Source organism: Drosophila arizonae, chromosome 4 (genome assembly GCF_054131065.1).
Source record: "Drosophila arizonae isolate 15081-1271.41 chromosome 4, UAZ_ARI_1.0, whole genome shotgun sequence".
NCBI lineage: Eukaryota > Metazoa > Arthropoda > Insecta > Diptera > Drosophilidae > Drosophila > Drosophila arizonae.
In genome coordinates, this window is record NC_142924.1 from 11,930,504 (window position 1) to 11,945,934 (window position 15,431).

The window sequence follows — 15,431 nt, forward strand, 5'->3', positions numbered from 1 at the left end:
AGATGTATGCATAAATAATTCCATTATAATGCATGTTAGATATATTAAACACAATTCCAAGTATTTATTCAAATCTCATTAAAATATAATTGGCAAATCATTTCTAACGAAAAACCGCAAAGTGCATCAGCTTCAGCTCATCATATAATCAGCTTTTCGACTATGTGCTGCGTCATGGCCGATAAGTAGAGTTCTTGATTTGGAGATAGTAAAGGCGAGTGGAATTAATACGTAGGTACATATGTATATCAACAACTCAATTTATTTTGCAGATATGTCAAGCCCAAACAAAACAGAATCAGATTTCCATAACCCATTTGATGACGTCCGGAAATTTACCCACAATAATCTCAATATTTCCTACTTAGTGATAAGGCATGCTTGAGAATCGTTTGCTATCGCCGCCAAGGACTGCGACATTTAATTAGAATTAATGGTCAATTGAAGCTGTCAATCAATCACAGGCTGTCTGGCCATCGCCCACGCATGCGGCAAAGGCCAGCATATGTGGAATGGCGTTCTGCTCGTAGACGCCGGTGAAGATGTGGGCCCAGGGACCTGAGGCAAAGACGCCAACATCCTCGCCGCCGTGCGTCTCGGACTCCAGTGGTGCGGTGGCTGGGAACAGCTGGGCCACATCAGCGTTGTCCGCCAGCAAGGACGTGGGATCGACACGCTGGTGCGCCATCACATCGTAGTAGGTCTCGAAGCTCTTGCCATTGGCATAGCTCAGGGCCAGATAGGGCTTGTCGTCGGTGCCGGAGGACTCGGCCTTGCCGAAGATGTCGCTGCCGCGCGGCTGGTAGCCACCCAGGCTGAAGGTGTGCGAGTGATCGGAGGTGACCACGATCAGGGTGTCCTCCTCGCTGGTCATTTTGCGTGCCAGCTTCACGGCCTTCGACAGCTCGGCGGTCTCGTCCAGGGCGATGCGGGCCATCGTATCGTGATGGCTGATATCGATCTTGCCACCCTCCACAAACAGGAAGTAGCCGTTCTCCTCGGTCTGCAGCACCTCAATGGCCTTCTGGGTCATCTCCTCCAGCGTGGGCTCCGTGTTCTCTGGATCGGCCAGCTGCTCCTCATGGTAGTGCAGGTGGCTCTTGGCAAACAGACCCAACAGGCGGTCCGTTGTCGCTGGATCTACCTTGAGCAGCTTCTTGCGATTCTTCACATAGACGTTGCGGTCAGACATGGCCTCGAATTCATCGACCAGATTGCGTCCGTCCGTGCGTCGGCCATTCTTGTAAAACTCGAGATCCATGAAGTTACGTCTGCCGCCGCCAAGCATCACCTTCAGCTTGCTTCCGACCTCGCCGTGAATTAGCTGCACTGCAATGTCGTCCAGATCCTTAGCCAGGTCGCCACACGCCTCCTCCAGCACGGCATTGTTCTCCCACTCCCGATCGGCGGTGTGCGCATAGACGCCCGAGGGCGAGGCGTGGGTCACACGGGTTGTGGTCACCAGGCCGGCGGCTTTGCCCGCATCCATTGCCCATTTGCCCACGGAGAAGACATGATTGGATTTGTCGGCCATGGCCTGGCAGTCGCCACGTTTCACGTTCGCGCTGACTCCAATTGTGCCGTAGTTGGCCTTCACGCCGCACAGATAGGATGTGGAGGTCGATGCCGAGTCGGGCACAATTTTGTCCACACAGTAGGTCTTGGAAAGGCCAGTGAAGGGGAACTTCTCGAAGTAGAGCTTCTTCTCCTCGCCACCCAAGTAGCTCCTGGCCGCCGCCAGAGTGGCCAGACCCATGCCGTCGCCCAGGAAAAGAATTATGTTCTTTGCACGCTTCGTATTCCGCACGAAGTTGAGCTTCTCCAGAATGTGCTCCTTGCTCGCTGAGAGCCAATAGTCCTGTGTATTCTCGGCTTTGCTGCCACGCTCACTCGTCCGTGGATTCGACTGCAGATGGGGATGCATTGCCTCCTCATCATCGTCGTCCACTGGCTGGACGGGCACAGCGCCACCCAAGACACAGGCCGCCAAGTGCAGCAACAGCCAAAGACTCGCGAGGAACTGAATTGTCCGCATTTCGTTCGGGTTCTCAGCAGATACTGTACGCTAAACGGGCTGAGCGGGTGCTTTATAACCACGGTTAGCCGAGACTACTGTTGTGAAGTGATGATACGAGGGGATCGGGCATTTGATTTATTTATGGGCAGCTTTAGTGCAGGTGTCAAAACGGTACTCGAAGCTGTGCGATCGATACTTTAGATTGAGGAAAACCAAAATAACAAATCATATATACTGCTCGCATTATTATATTGACAGAGAGCCACTCGTAGGCTATATAACCAACTCTGCCTCACACTGGCTCAACAGTCTAACGCCAAACGTTGACCGTAACGCGACCTAAGTGCAGCAGAATGGTTAAAGGCTTGGCTAGCTTTTACTTAGCGGGTTGCCTGTTGGCTCTCGCTCTGGTGACGTGTCCAGCCAGAGCAGATCTGTCCGATGAGCAGGAGAATGGTGAGTAGGCGATTTTTAATCAATAAGAATTCCACGCAGTTAGTTGTAAATCATGAAAAGCCCCAATCATATTATTAATTTTAAATTAGCCCCGATAAGACGTATCGCTGATGCCTGTTTTTACTTGATGTTTTTATTTTTAACCCGTCTAGAGCAACATCCACGCATGGCCGCCTCGCGTGACTATGTTGAGTTGGACGAGGAGCGCAATTCACGCTTTTGGGTCAACAAGGCGCAGAGCATTCTGGCCGATAAGCTATCGATCCATAAACAACTCAACGAGAATCGTGCGAAGAACATTATCTTGTTTTTGGGCGACGGCATGTCCGTGCACACGATTGCGGCTACCCGTGCGTTCATGGGCGATAGCAATAAGCAGGTCTACTTCGAGAAGTTCCCCTATGTGGGTCTCTCGAAAACCTATGCAGTGGACGAGCGCACTCCGGACTCGGCCAGCACTGCGACGGCGTACTTGACCGGGGTGAAGGGCAACTACGGCACCATTGGGGTCAATGCCAAAGTGAAGCGGGGCAGCTGCAAGGCGGCTACGGATAAGGCCACGCACACCGAGAGCATTGCACAGTGGGCCCAGGAGGCGGGCAAGTGGGCGGGCGTGGTGACAACGGCTCGTGTCACGCACGCTTCGCCGGCCGGCACCTACGCCCATGTGGCCGACCGTGACTGGGAGCACGATGGCAAGGTCACCTCGGCTGGCTGCAGTGCGGACGACAATGTGGACATTGCGCGCCAGCTGGTGGAGTGGCCAGTGGGTCGGGACTTGCGTGTAGTGCTGGGCGGTGGCCGGGCCTATTTCCGCGACAAGAGCATGAAGGATGAGGAGGGCTTCGCGGGCAAACGCAAGGACGGACGTGACTTAATCAAGGACTGGCAGCAGGATAAGGCGAATCAAGGCGCAGAGGCCAAATATGTTTGGTCGCGGAATGGACTCCACGATGTGGACCTCTCCAGGACCGACTATCTACTGGGTCTCTTCGATGTCAGCCACTGTCCCTACCACACTGAGCGCACGGACGTGGCGCCTTCCCTCAGCGAGATGACGGAGGCGGCCATCAAGCTGCTCAGCCGCAACGAGGAGGGATACTTCCTGTTCGTAGAGGGCGGCCGCATCGACATGGCTCACCATGACACGAAGGCACGCAAAGCTCTCGAGGAAACTGAAGAGTTTGCACGCGCTGTGGAGCTGGCCCGGGACCTCACCTCGGATGAGGACACGCTCATCGTTGTCACCTCCGACCACTCGCACACAATGACCATCAACGGTTATCCGGTGGGTGACCCAGACTCATTCCATTCCATTCCGTTCTCTTTTAATTGCTCTCGTATCATTGCAGTATCGCCGCCAAAACATCCTCTCACTGGCTCCCAATTTGGCGGACGATGAGAAGCCATTCACCATTCTGTCCTATGCCAATGGACCCGGCTTTGTCAACACCTACGATGACCATGGTCGCATGGACTTGTCGAATGCAGACACCGAAGATGCCGACTTCCAGTTCCAGGCTACAGTGCCCCTTAAGTCTGAGACCCATGGCGGCGAGGATGTGGCCGTCTTTGCCTCGGGTCCCCACGAGCACTTCTTCTCCGGCAACTACGAACAGACCACGATACCAGCCCTGATGGCCTACGCGGCCAACATCGGTCCCTTTGCCAAGGACAAGCTAAATAAGTAACTTGAATAAAGCATTCATTGTGATCAGCAGAATATAGAATAAGACTCTAACAAGAGTTCCTATGTATGTGTACTAGGACTTAGTGAAGGGCTTAGAATTTGGTCGGATGTCAGCCGATAACATAGAGATTATCACTAAAGACTCAGAACTGATCTAGAGAGCACAGAGAATGAGAATGTGGGAAGGAAGTTTCTAGACATTTGAAAGTGTAAATATTAGATTACCCATAGATTATACATATGTAGTCAGTCAGTTAATAAATTAAAAAAATAAATCCAGAACTATCAATTGAAAGACATTTTTCTATAGTCTACATACATTGACTTGTGTCTCTCCCAATGTATTTGCATTTAATTGTAGAATTTTTGTATAAAGTTTTCGTTAAATACATTATGTAATGTCGCTTAGATCTAGGTTGGACTCGATATGCTCCAAGTCGTTCGCATTATTTACAGGTTGTTTTTTTTTTTTTTTTAAATTTTCTTGTAGAAATCAGATGAACTAAATGTAAAATGTGACACAATGCTGAATTAGTTCTAATAAAAAATGTTTAACAATAAATGCATTTCGCTCACTAAGCTTGATTGTAAAATGATTGTTAATAATCGAATGAGAAAGAGAGAGAGACAGAGAGAGAGAAAAAAGAATATAACATGATGTAATTGCCAGGAGCTCGTTGGATTGGTAAAAAAAATATGTCTAGTCTGCTGCGTAGGTCTACAAGGTAACAACTTAAATAACTATTTTATTATGACGTGTTCAGCTGGTGGTGGATGGTTCTAAGTACGTGCGAGTGTAGCTGGGAACCGGTTTCTCAAGACTGACTTAAGGGATGCTCTTTGATGTGTGGGTGTTGCTAGGTTTCCAGTAGCTTTGGCGGCGGCTGACCGTCGACAGTTGCTTCCACGGGCGGCGCTGTCTCGGCTTCGTTGAGATCATTGTTCGGCTCGTCCAGGCCGGGATTGCAACCGTCCAGGTCCAGTGTCTTGGGCAGCGGTCCAATTTTCTGCAATATGTCGGCGGGAATTATCTCGCGCATCTTCGGCACCGGCTGTGCTGTGAAATGTGATGACAATGTGGGCAGGGGTGGCGGCGTGAAGAAGGGGGGCACCAATGCTGGCGGCGGCGGCGGCGTCGATGGCAGCGGCGACCTTGTCAAAACGGGCACAGGCACGGGTACGGGCACTGGCACAGGCACAGGCACTGGAACGGCCACTGGCGTTGTGACAACGGAGGACACTGGGGTGACAGCTGGCGCTGGGGTCTGCGGATAGCACGAATAGCTCTGGGCACCCAGCACAGGTATCGGCTGTGAGGCAATGGGCGGCGGAGGCGTTGACACGGTTGACATGGGTGGCGGTCCTCGCAAATAGTGGGGCAACACGTTTTGCAGCGGTGGCGGCGGATGCTTACTGAAGAACTCCTGCAGCATGGCATCCGCTTGCGCGGGCAGCGGCGGCGGCCGATGTCGCATAAAGGCGGGCATGGGCAGACGTCCAGATTTCACCAGCATTGCCATGTACTTGGGATTGAAGCGGGGCGGCGGATGCTGCAGCGATGGCCGTACGATGCGCTCGCGTGACTTTATAATTGCGCCCTTGATGGGATCAAAGTGATAGTAGCGGAATTTGGGCTTCTTTTTCACTAGAACTGGCTTCTCCACTTGGGCCGGCTTTGGCGTAACGGGCGGCAATGGCGGCGGCAAGGCCAGCAGCTGTTCGCGGATGCGCTGCACCTTGGCCGCCTTGGCGGCACAGCGCTCCCGGTAGAGACCCACAGCACGTTCCACTGCCACTTCCACAACTTTGCGATCCTCGCTGTCGCTCTCGTAGTTGGGCAACACATTGTCCACAAAGTTCACGCGCTTGCGCTTGGGTTTGCTGCAATTACATAAATTTAGTGAGCTGCCCAGTTGGGAAACTTGTTTGTGTGAATACCTTTTGTCCTCCTGCGGTTCCTCTGGCACAACAGGCGGCACAGTCGTCAGCTCCGCAGCAGAGTCCATAGACGGCACGATTTCCAGCACGTTGCCTTTCTGCACAGCTACGGGTGCAGTGGACGCCATTGGCAGTTCGCGAAGCACAGGTATTGTTGATGGCTCCATCAGGCTGCCCGCACCATAGTCATAGTCCATGGGTGTAACTGATGTGTTTGCCGTGTACTCGGAGTACTGGGCATAGGCTTGCTCCATGTTGTAGGCGGTATCCATGTAAGCCGCATAGCTGTCGTACTGTTCCCCGCTCGCATCCTGCTGCATCAGTGACATATTGTAGTAGTAGGCAGCGGCTTCCATGCTCTGATTCTCCACAAAGTAATCGGCAAGCATCTGACCATGGGGCGATCTGGATCTGGAGCGTGATCTCGTTCGACTGCGTCTGCGCGAGGGCGACCGCGACCGAGACGGCGACCAGCTGCGTCGCATGGGTGGCGACGGCGGTTTGAAGGGAAGCGGAGAGCGTGAGTAGCAGCGCTCTCGACTGTAGGAGCGGCGTCTCGAAGGCGGCGGTGGAGAGCGTGGACCGAGCATCTTGCAGGGCGGCGACAATGAGCTGCGACGTCGACCAGGCAGCACCTTAACGCGTCGCCTCCGCAACGGACTGCGGCTGCGCGTGCGACTGCGGCTCAGGCTGCGACTACGACTGCGACTACGACCCATACCCAGCCGGGACTTGGCAAAGCGTCCGCGACGCGGCGAAAGCATTGGTCGTCGACGACGCGGACTGGGCGAACGTGTCGAGTCCTTGCTGCGACTGGGACGCATGTTGCGTCTAAAACGATTGCGTGATATCGAACGAGACCGGGAACGTTCCCGCGTGCGTGATCGCTTCAGTGGGTGGTGTGGTTGAGGATGATGTGGCGTCTGCGAGTGCGGCCTTGAGGTCTTGGGGCGCATATCCATAATGGTGGGCTTTACAATGGCTATCTCCTTGGGTGGCTTGGTTACCTTGCCATCCCCCGCCGCTTGTGGAGCAACATCGGCATCATCCTTGTCGAAGATTGCGGGCTTGCGGGAAAGCTTTAAGGGTGAAATAGTTAGCTTGATGGCCTCACGATTCGCATCAAAGATGTTGTTAACTGGCGACACTGGCCGTGGCTGCTGCTCCTGCTCCTGCTGTTCCTGCGTCTGCTGTTGCTGCAACGTCACTTGCTGTTGCTGTTGTAGTTGTTGTTGTTCCTCCTCGCCGTTCGCCTTGAGTTCCGGCTTGCGATATTTGTTCATTATAGCATTGCGCTGTGTGATGAACAGCGACTCCATTTTGAGCAGCTCCTCGCAGAGATCGTCACCCGAATCGTAGTTCTCGCGCATCATTTGTATGCGCGCCAGGTTGTCCTCAAGACTTTTGAGCTTGCGCAGATCCTTGCTAACATTGTTCTTCTTGTGGTTGACTAACTGTTTGTCAGCCATTGAATCCTCCACGCTCGCTGACTGGGATTGTGATTGCTCGCCATCTTCCATGCTGATCAGCTGGTGCTCCTTTAGCTCCTGCTTTTCCGCACAATTATCATTCTCATCACTGCTAGAATCATCGTCATCATCATCGTCGTCATCGTCGTCGTCATCATCATCATCATCATTATTGTCATCGGAGCTACTGTCGCTGCTGCTGCTGCTGCTGCTACTGCTGGACGTCGCCTCTGTGTCGCTGGAAGATTCTTCGGCAGTGGAATTGCTTAAGGAACTAGATGTGGTTGCCTGCTCTGTCGCAGCTTCTGCTGCTGGTGCTTCGTTTGCATTGGAGCCCATTTTAATACTCTTCATGAACTTGTCGTACAGCTCGTTAATGTTAATCAGCGCATTGTCGCTTCCGACTGCTGCTCCGACTCCACTCGGCAGCTGTTGTGGCGTCTGCGGCAGCTTGGCCTTGGGTGGCGGAGTGCTATTGGCATTCCACAGCGCATTCGAGTCGTCGTCGTCGCCATTAAGCCGAGTTACAGCCGAAAAGGCAGCAGTCTTGGGCGTATTACTGTCACCACCCGCCATGGAGTCGTCGTTCTCCCAGTTGTCTATGTAGTCATCCGTGTCAGGACTGTGCTCATGGTTTTTGCTAAGTTGTGTCGGCGGCGGCGCATTGGCAATCTCCACGCCATTTCGCATCGGCACCTCCCTCTCGGCTTCACGTTCTCTTGGCGGCGTCACATTGCGCTCCACCTTGATTTGACGCGCTGTGAGCAGCGGCGGCGTCCTGGAACGATTCTTCTCCTGCTTGATGACGCGCTCTCTGAACTCGTCGCTGTGGCGCTCACGAGAGCTATTGCGATGACTACTACTATGTCGATCCCCATTCCGCTGCATGCTGTGGCGTGACGACTCCACGGAGCGCCTGGGAGAGAGGCGACCAGACGTATCAGCTAATACTGTTTCACGCTTAAAGGGATTGGTGTGCCGCGGCGGTGTGCAGCGACTTCTTGAAGTCTCCTCTTGGTCAATGGGCTCCTTTTTGATATACATCTCCTTGGAGGTTTCTTTTTTGTTACGGTGCTCGGTGCTCTTACGCAGCAGCTGTTCCCTCGTGGCCAGCAGCGCTTCGTAGTGCAGATCAGTGTCCTCGAGCAGCGCACCAATGCGAATGTGAATCTCATTGTGCATCTTGAGCTGCTGAGGCGGTGTTGATTTGAGGGGCTCTAAACTGGATAGGGTTTTCAATTGAAGATCTTCCAGCGGCGGCGTTGTGCTGCGCTCAGCAGGCACTTCGGTTTTTAGTTCGGCAGTTTTTTCAGCTGGCTGTTTTTTATTGGCTGGGCTGCTGGCTTTCTTCAGTCTTGGCGGTGATTCGGCAAATATATCAAAGGCTTTCCCTGTTGCAATGGGCAACGGTGGCGTTGTTAGCTCCTCTCGGTCATTCTCTTGAGCTGCGCTATTGGCTTGTGGCAGTGGCGGCATGGGTGGGGTCTTTGCTCTAATCTCTGACTCTGGCCTTTGACTATGGCTTCTACTTCGTGTGCGACGATTTGACTTTTTGCTATGATCATCGCTGGTCCGATCTCGACGTCTATCTCTCGTAGCTGACGAGCGCTTCTCAATCGATCGTGATGTTGAATTGTCTTCTCGTCTCTTCTCCTTTGGGTGTTCCCTTTGCTTATCCAAATTCCTCTCCTTGGAGCGTTCTCTCTTGTCTTTGGAACGTTCCATTTGCTTACCATTTGAACAGTCCTTTCTCTCCTTGGAGCCTTTTCTTTGCTTGCTATTGGAGCTTTCCTTTCTTTCTTTCGAGCGTGAGCTGTGCCGCTCTTTGGAGCGTTCCCTCTTATTTTCACGGAATCGTTCCCTGGAACGTTCTTTGGGTCTCTCCTTTGAGCTATCTTTTCTTGACTCTCTGGAACGTTCTCTCTGTCTGTCCTTGAAACGATCTCTTTGCTTATCTTTATGTTCCTGGGGTGCCTCTCTTGATCGCTTGCTTTGATCCTTGCTCGAATCCTTGCTACTTACTCCGCTGGTTTCCTTGTCGCTGTTCTTGACCAGATTTACCTCTTTTTGCTTGCAGTTCTTGTGCTGCGCATTGCTACACTCCGAAATCAGATTGAAAACGAACGACACGGGGGGCTGCGATGTTGTCCAGCTAGAAATAGAAATTTTTTTCCCAACTCCAACATAGTGAACAGTGTCAAATATATCCTGTCTACAATTGTCATACTTACATTATATCGGACTGTGTGCGCTTACTGGTTTGTAGTTGACCTTGGGCCTGACTGGGGGGCAGCACAGGCCCGTATGATCCCGACGAGAGACTAGTCTGACCTTGGGGTCCATTAATTGGCGACGCTGATGACAGTTGAGGCGGGGATGCGCCTCTAGGAGTAGGACCTCGATTGAAAGCAGATGGTCGGTTGAAGAACATCGGTGGCATAGCACGCATGCCTCCACGCAGCATCCTGGGCATGAAACCTCTACGCGAATAATCAATACATGGCGGACGCATACGAAACCTCAGCTGATTGATCCCATGAAAAGGATGAGCACCGGCACGAGGTGGCGGAGGCAACGGTGCTGCCGCTGCAGCTGCCTCAGCTTGTTTTTCCTTGCGTGCTTTTTGCACATCCTCCACATTGGTTTGTTCCTCCCCCGATGAATCCGTGTCCGAGTACAGGCCCTCACTGTCGTCCGCATCGTCTGTTGATGTACCCGTCGATGTAGCCACTGTATGAGCTGTGATGCCGTTTTCCACTGGATAAGTTTTAGTTGGCATTTCAGCTGACATTTTAGATGTCGCCTCCTTGCGTCTGATTGTCTCCAGCTCGAGAATCGTGCGCTCATTTTCCTCACATTTGTCCGTATCGATTTGTGTCAGCTTGCGCAATGTCTTGCTCATAACGTCCTTGGCGAGCATTTTTTTCAGTGCCGGACTAGCGTTGCCTGGCGGCTGATGCGGTGGCGTGACCAGCTCACCTGGCTCCAGGCTATTATCACCATCTTGTAATTCATCGGTTATTGCAGTGACCTCGGCAATTGAAGGCGTCGTCTTTTGTGTTTCGATCCCGCCGCTGGCGCTGTCGTCGTCGCCGCCTCCATCGATGTGCGTCACTAGTGACATTTTTGCATAAGCTTGCGTGGAAACGTTTTTCGTGTAGAACTTGTCTGATTTTAGGTTCAATGGCGGCGCCGCGTTGTGTTGCGTTGCTTGCACGATGAAAATGTGTAGTAATCAATGCGTTTGCGTTTGCGGGGTGCGGGTGTGGGTGTGGGTCATCCTCATTGACAGTGCGGTGTGTACTTGCTGATTAGTTGATTGAAATCTTGGTGGACGCCCGTTCCTGTGTTTTCCACGTACGGCACACACGCTTCGTCGCATCCACGTGCACACGTTTTAAGTTTGCTTTTGTTTGAATACTTCATGTAAAAAAGTGTTTATGCATTTTCAAAGAGCTAATGTTCATTTTTGGGTCATGACTTGCGCAGACGATACCGATACTTTCAGGGCTGCAAAGCGATAGTTATATCGGCTGATTAACTTGCATATTGTTTTACTTTGAATATGAGCAGCAAGCCAATATCTTTGTTTATGTCAATTGGGGTTAATTAAAGTAAAGGTAAATTTTTATTTGCGATTGATATGCATTCTCTAAATAATTGGATAGTATAATGTGGTTTGTTCACAAACAGCACAAGAGTATGCAATGAACAGCTGTCAAAGTTTGACAATCATTGACTGGGGTAGGCAACTATCGATAAGTGACAAACGATAAGCGATGTATTTGAAATTGACTAAACGGTACGTTGATAAAATAAATTAAAGACCAATGGAGTAAGTGCATAATGCATTTAGCAGCACAAATTGAGCAAAAAAACAAAACGCTCAAACATCACACTTTACATCAAACGCCACTTATTTCCGCTTCCTATCTGCAATACAATGCGCACTCAAATGCGAAGTGCAAATAAATGACAAATAACGAATACACCTGCTGCTCTTACCTGCTCGTTACTGGCCCAGGCACCCAACTCAAGCGAAACGCTTTTTCCCTGTTCGCAATTGAGGAAAAGCCTCAACGTCTGCGATTATGACATAGCATATGGCAAAGAAAAAGAAGGGCCCATGCAGCCCAAGCATTTTCGCCAGCAACCAAGAGAGTGCATCGAAATCAAGCCTCGGGCCTCTATCAGCCGGTGGCTTGGCCACAGTTTTTCTTACCTTGTATATATTTGCATGGCAACTTTCACCGGTTGCTGCAGACCGACAGACTTGTCGCTATCTCTGCTGCTGCTGCTGTTGTTGTTGCTGCAGAGTCGACAGCTGCTGCGGCTGCTGCAACAGAGGCGAAAGGTGCAAATTAATTTGTGGCGCTCCAGCAATAACCTTCCTCGCTTTGTCTTTGTCATTAAATGTACTTTAAGTGGAGCTTCTTTGAAAATCTTTTCTCGTTTTCCCAAAAAACTTCAAAATGTGACTTGCTATCGCTTTCGCAAATCGCATTTGGTAACTCAGCTTGCAATGAGAAAAATCCAGCCATTGTCTACCAAGATGGCGAAAAACAAATTCAGTTAAATATTCATAAATACATTTAGAAATATATATAACAGTAGCGGGCTTTGACATTTGATTCTATTTATTTATTTATTCATTTTATTGTTGTTGGCTGTTGTCAAAAAATTTGAAACTTTTGCCACCTTAGTGTGAAAAACCTTGTGCTTTGTTTTCCTTCACGCGCAAGTCCTGCAGTTTTTGGTAAACATGCGTAAGCAAGCGAGACAATGCGTCTATTCATTGCTTTTCTACCTTGAATTTATCTGAATATGTATTCACTTGTTAATGAAATGTATTAATAATAATTTAATAAGCGATTTAAACTTTTCCATAGAGCTTTGATGTGCTGAACCCGAAACGGAATCTTGAAGTTATTGAAGATTTAATAGGTTTCTCGAATATATATTAAATAAATATACTGACGTTCTAGTTTTATACTCCGATGCATCTTCTCTTCCTAAAATACATCTTTCTGGCAACTTTGATAGCTCGATTCTTAATGATTAACTCAGGTGGAAATTTGAACTTTTCCACTGAAGTTTTCTTAATGAAGCTGCTGTGTTCTTTTCGTTTTCGAATTCACAAAGCACTCCCATAGTTATTAATCTGGCAATTAACATTTCTAAATGCCATTTCAAGCCAAATATGTTTGCTGTTGTTGTTTTGGCTAAGCATTTATGATCTGCTTAACAAATAATAATAATAGGAAAAAAAGCGTTAAAAAGCGCAACGCTGCTTGGGCATTGAGGGCGACAGAGTTTGTTGCTAGTTGTTGTACATTGTTGCTGCTGTTGTTGTTGACAAATGAACACTGCAAATGCCACTGCCTCCAGCTACATCAACAACAACAACAACAACTCCAACCAACCAACCAAGTCATTGACATTCAACACGAAGCTTCGAAGCCAACTGAAACCAAACAACCAACAGAGCTTGAACTAGAAAACTGTTAAATGGGCTTGCCAGAACGGATGGTGTTAATTGCTAAGATAGATGTAGGTAGGATGAATAGAAAAAATGAACTTAAAATTAAAACCATATCCAATTGGCCTTTCTATACAATAATAATGATAAATTACAATTTAAATTTCTCCATGCTTCAAAACAAAACTATCTTTAATTTGCGGATCTCCACACATGAATGAAATATAATGATGTGGTCTCCCTGCAATCCAGTTTAAATCAGACATTTGTTGTTGTAGTTGCATGCCTTCATGTGAGCTGGAAAGCTCGTTTATTATATATATAATATATGTTAGATATATACATTTGTGAGGTGCTAAATAGCTGATAGCACCTGAATGTTGTTCCACGCGCGGTAAATAGAGGATGCGGTTTATATGAGCATCATCAATTTGCTGGAATTATTCTTTATACTGATGAATCACAAAAAAGACAAACAAATAGCAGGTCTAAGCTCTAAGATGATCCAGAACAAGGAACAGAAGCTGAATTCGTTCGAGCTGTTAAATAATTTATGATACTCGATATACTGAAGCAAAAATATAGCTTTCGTAGAGTATTAGCTTATGCATATATCTAAATACCATAGTTACGCCCCTTGTGGGCATGTCAAATCCGGATAAACTAGAACTCTTAAACACAAAAACTGTGAAAGTAGCTGATGAAAGTAGCTGTTCTAGCGATTGATAAAATGATGCATATATATACATATATATAATATATATTTATACGCTCTTAGAGCATGACAAATAAAATATAAAACTAAATGCCTTAATGTTTTAGATGAAGTAATACCAATTAAAGCGAATGAGCGCTGTAGACCTCATCCATACCCCTCTTGGTTTTAGAACCAAGTAATGCAGTTTACTGATGTCAGCAAGATCTATAAATTATATAATTCATAAATCTCGATCTTCGGTACTTTTTTTTGTAAGGCAACTGCAATTTAAGAGTTATGGTTAGTAAAATAAATAAAAAGAGCATGGCAATCTTCTACATTGTATAATGTGAATACCCGTTGTGTTGCCTTACCTACATAAAATATTATAAAATTCCCCTGGAAAACAAAATTATTCTAATACACTATTGCTAATTGGATTCCACTCTCCCGTGACTAACTTGATATATAATTGTCGCTTCCAGTGGGAAATCGGATGCATTCAATGTACAAATATTGAAATATGAGCGGGCTTTAGAATAGCTGTGCCATGGCAATCGATTCGTTAGATAGGGCATTGCGAATTCGACTATAGCTGTAAAGTATTGGGAATGTCACGCATGACAAACAAAAAAGATGTTTACTTCGTTTTTTCTGCTGCTTGTTTACCTTTTTTTCAAAAACCTTTTTTTTTATTTTCTTTTTTTAATATTAGCTAATTTTAAACAAAATCAAAATGGCGTCAACAAATTGTGTGGCTGTTATTTACGAGCTTTGCGGTGTTTTATTTTCTCTGTTTCTTATTATTATTTCTGTTTTTTGGCTTTTGGTTTTTTGTTGTTTTGTGTACATCTGTGATTAGTTATTAAGCCGACAAGCATGTCTATGCATGTGCTTGGGGCACTTGTACACATATGTATGTACATATGTAAGCATATATAAACACACACACACAAACACACACATGGGCCAGCATCTTTCATTGCTCTCTGTCGAGTCGTAAAGGCAGCATTAACAGCACCTTTTGTTTTTCACCTGCTGCCGGTACATTCCCAGACATTTCGCCAAGCCAAGTCGCTGGTGCCAAGTCTCCGCTTGGTACCGCCAATTCCCAAACTAACAAAGCGCAAATCCAGTTGCTTCGATCGAAATACACCAACGAAAATCAAGTAAAACTAAAAATAATCTTTTCAGATCTGCATAATAAAAAGAAAATTGTATTTATAAACAGCAAAAAATCATAAAATCCACCTAAAATAATCTGCATTAAGTCCCATATTAGACAGTTACAAAATTGTAATTCGCTGGCAACAAATTTGAATTCGGAAATATGCAAAAAATTAATTCACACTGACTGCACAATTGCGCCGTAGACATTCACAATGACTGGCCATATGCATAAATATTATTTTGTAGAAAAAATAGAAAGAGTAAAGCTTAATTAACATACGCGAATTCACGTTCAATTTAAGTAAAACTATTTCTGCTGAGATTTTAGACATTATTTTTATTTCATTTTGGAAACGTTTAAGTCTCATTAAAGTTAATTTCGAAATCATTCAGTTAATTCCAGAGCCGCTTTGACCTTGAACTTGATCTTGAATATTGTTAAACAATTATGTAGATGAGCACAGAAACCAGAAAAGTGAGTTCACTCAGGTTAAAAGATTAAGATGTCACAACAT

At 47.6% G+C, this 15,431-nt stretch overlaps 3 protein-coding genes and 2 long non-coding RNA genes across 5 annotated transcripts; 1 reads left to right on the plus strand and 4 right to left on the minus strand.

Moving 5' to 3' along the window:
* Window positions 1–240: 240 nt before the first annotated feature.
* On the minus strand, window positions 241–2,072 carry Alp9 (Alkaline phosphatase 9). Its single transcript, XM_018007021.2, has one exon. The coding sequence runs from the start codon at window positions 2,033–2,035 to the stop codon at window positions 455–457; it is 1,581 nt and encodes a 526-aa protein (XP_017862510.1). The 5' UTR covers window positions 2,036–2,072; the 3' UTR covers window positions 241–454.
* Window positions 2,073–2,298: 226 nt separating this feature from the next.
* On the plus strand, window positions 2,299–4,206 carry Alp10 (Alkaline phosphatase 10). Its single transcript, XM_018007022.2, has 3 exons — window positions 2,299–2,473; window positions 2,626–3,761; window positions 3,826–4,206. Exons 1-3 carry the CDS (start codon window positions 2,371–2,373, stop codon window positions 4,162–4,164), a joined length of 1,578 nt encoding a protein of 525 aa, XP_017862511.1. The 5' UTR covers window positions 2,299–2,370; the 3' UTR covers window positions 4,165–4,206.
* Window positions 4,207–4,462: 256 nt separating this feature from the next.
* Window positions 4,463–11,088, minus strand: l(3)psg2 (lethal (3) persistent salivary gland 2). The gene is made up of 3 exons (XM_018007018.2): window positions 9,802–11,088; window positions 6,102–9,722; window positions 4,463–6,044 (listed from the first exon to the last, which is right to left on the minus strand). The coding sequence occupies exons 1-3, from the start codon at window positions 10,692–10,694 to the stop codon at window positions 5,021–5,023; spliced, it is 5,538 nt and encodes a 1,845-aa protein (XP_017862507.1). The 5' UTR covers window positions 10,695–11,088; the 3' UTR covers window positions 4,463–5,020.
* A 1,101-nt stretch (window positions 11,089–12,189) lies between these two features.
* LOC149269135 (uncharacterized) lies at window positions 12,190–13,108 on the minus strand. Its single transcript, XR_016270046.1, has 2 exons — window positions 12,549–13,108; window positions 12,190–12,489 (listed from the first exon to the last, which is right to left on the minus strand). It is a non-coding gene; the product is annotated as an uncharacterized LOC149269135 (long non-coding RNA).
* Window positions 13,109–13,789: 681 nt separating this feature from the next.
* Window positions 13,790–14,980, minus strand: LOC149269136 (uncharacterized). The gene is made up of 2 exons (XR_016270045.1): window positions 14,121–14,980; window positions 13,790–14,027 (listed from the first exon to the last, which is right to left on the minus strand). It is a non-coding gene; the product is annotated as an uncharacterized LOC149269136 (long non-coding RNA).
* Between the last annotated feature and the right edge of the window lie 451 nt (window positions 14,981–15,431).

Coding starts and splice junctions, on each gene's coding strand:
- Alp10 (XM_018007022.2), top strand. CDS start 2,371: ATGGTTAAAGGCTTGGCTAGCTTTTACTTAGCGGGTTGCCTGTTGGCT. Junction 2,474..2,625: donor GTCCGATGAGCAGGAGAATG/GTGAGTAGGCGA, acceptor TAACCCGTCTAG/AGCAACATCCACGCATGGCC. Junction 3,762..3,825: donor TGACCATCAACGGTTATCCG/GTGGGTGACCCA, acceptor GTATCATTGCAG/TATCGCCGCCAAAACATCCT.
- Alp9 (XM_018007021.2), bottom strand. CDS start 2,035: ATGCGGACAATTCAGTTCCTCGCGAGTCTTTGGCTGTTGCTGCACTTG.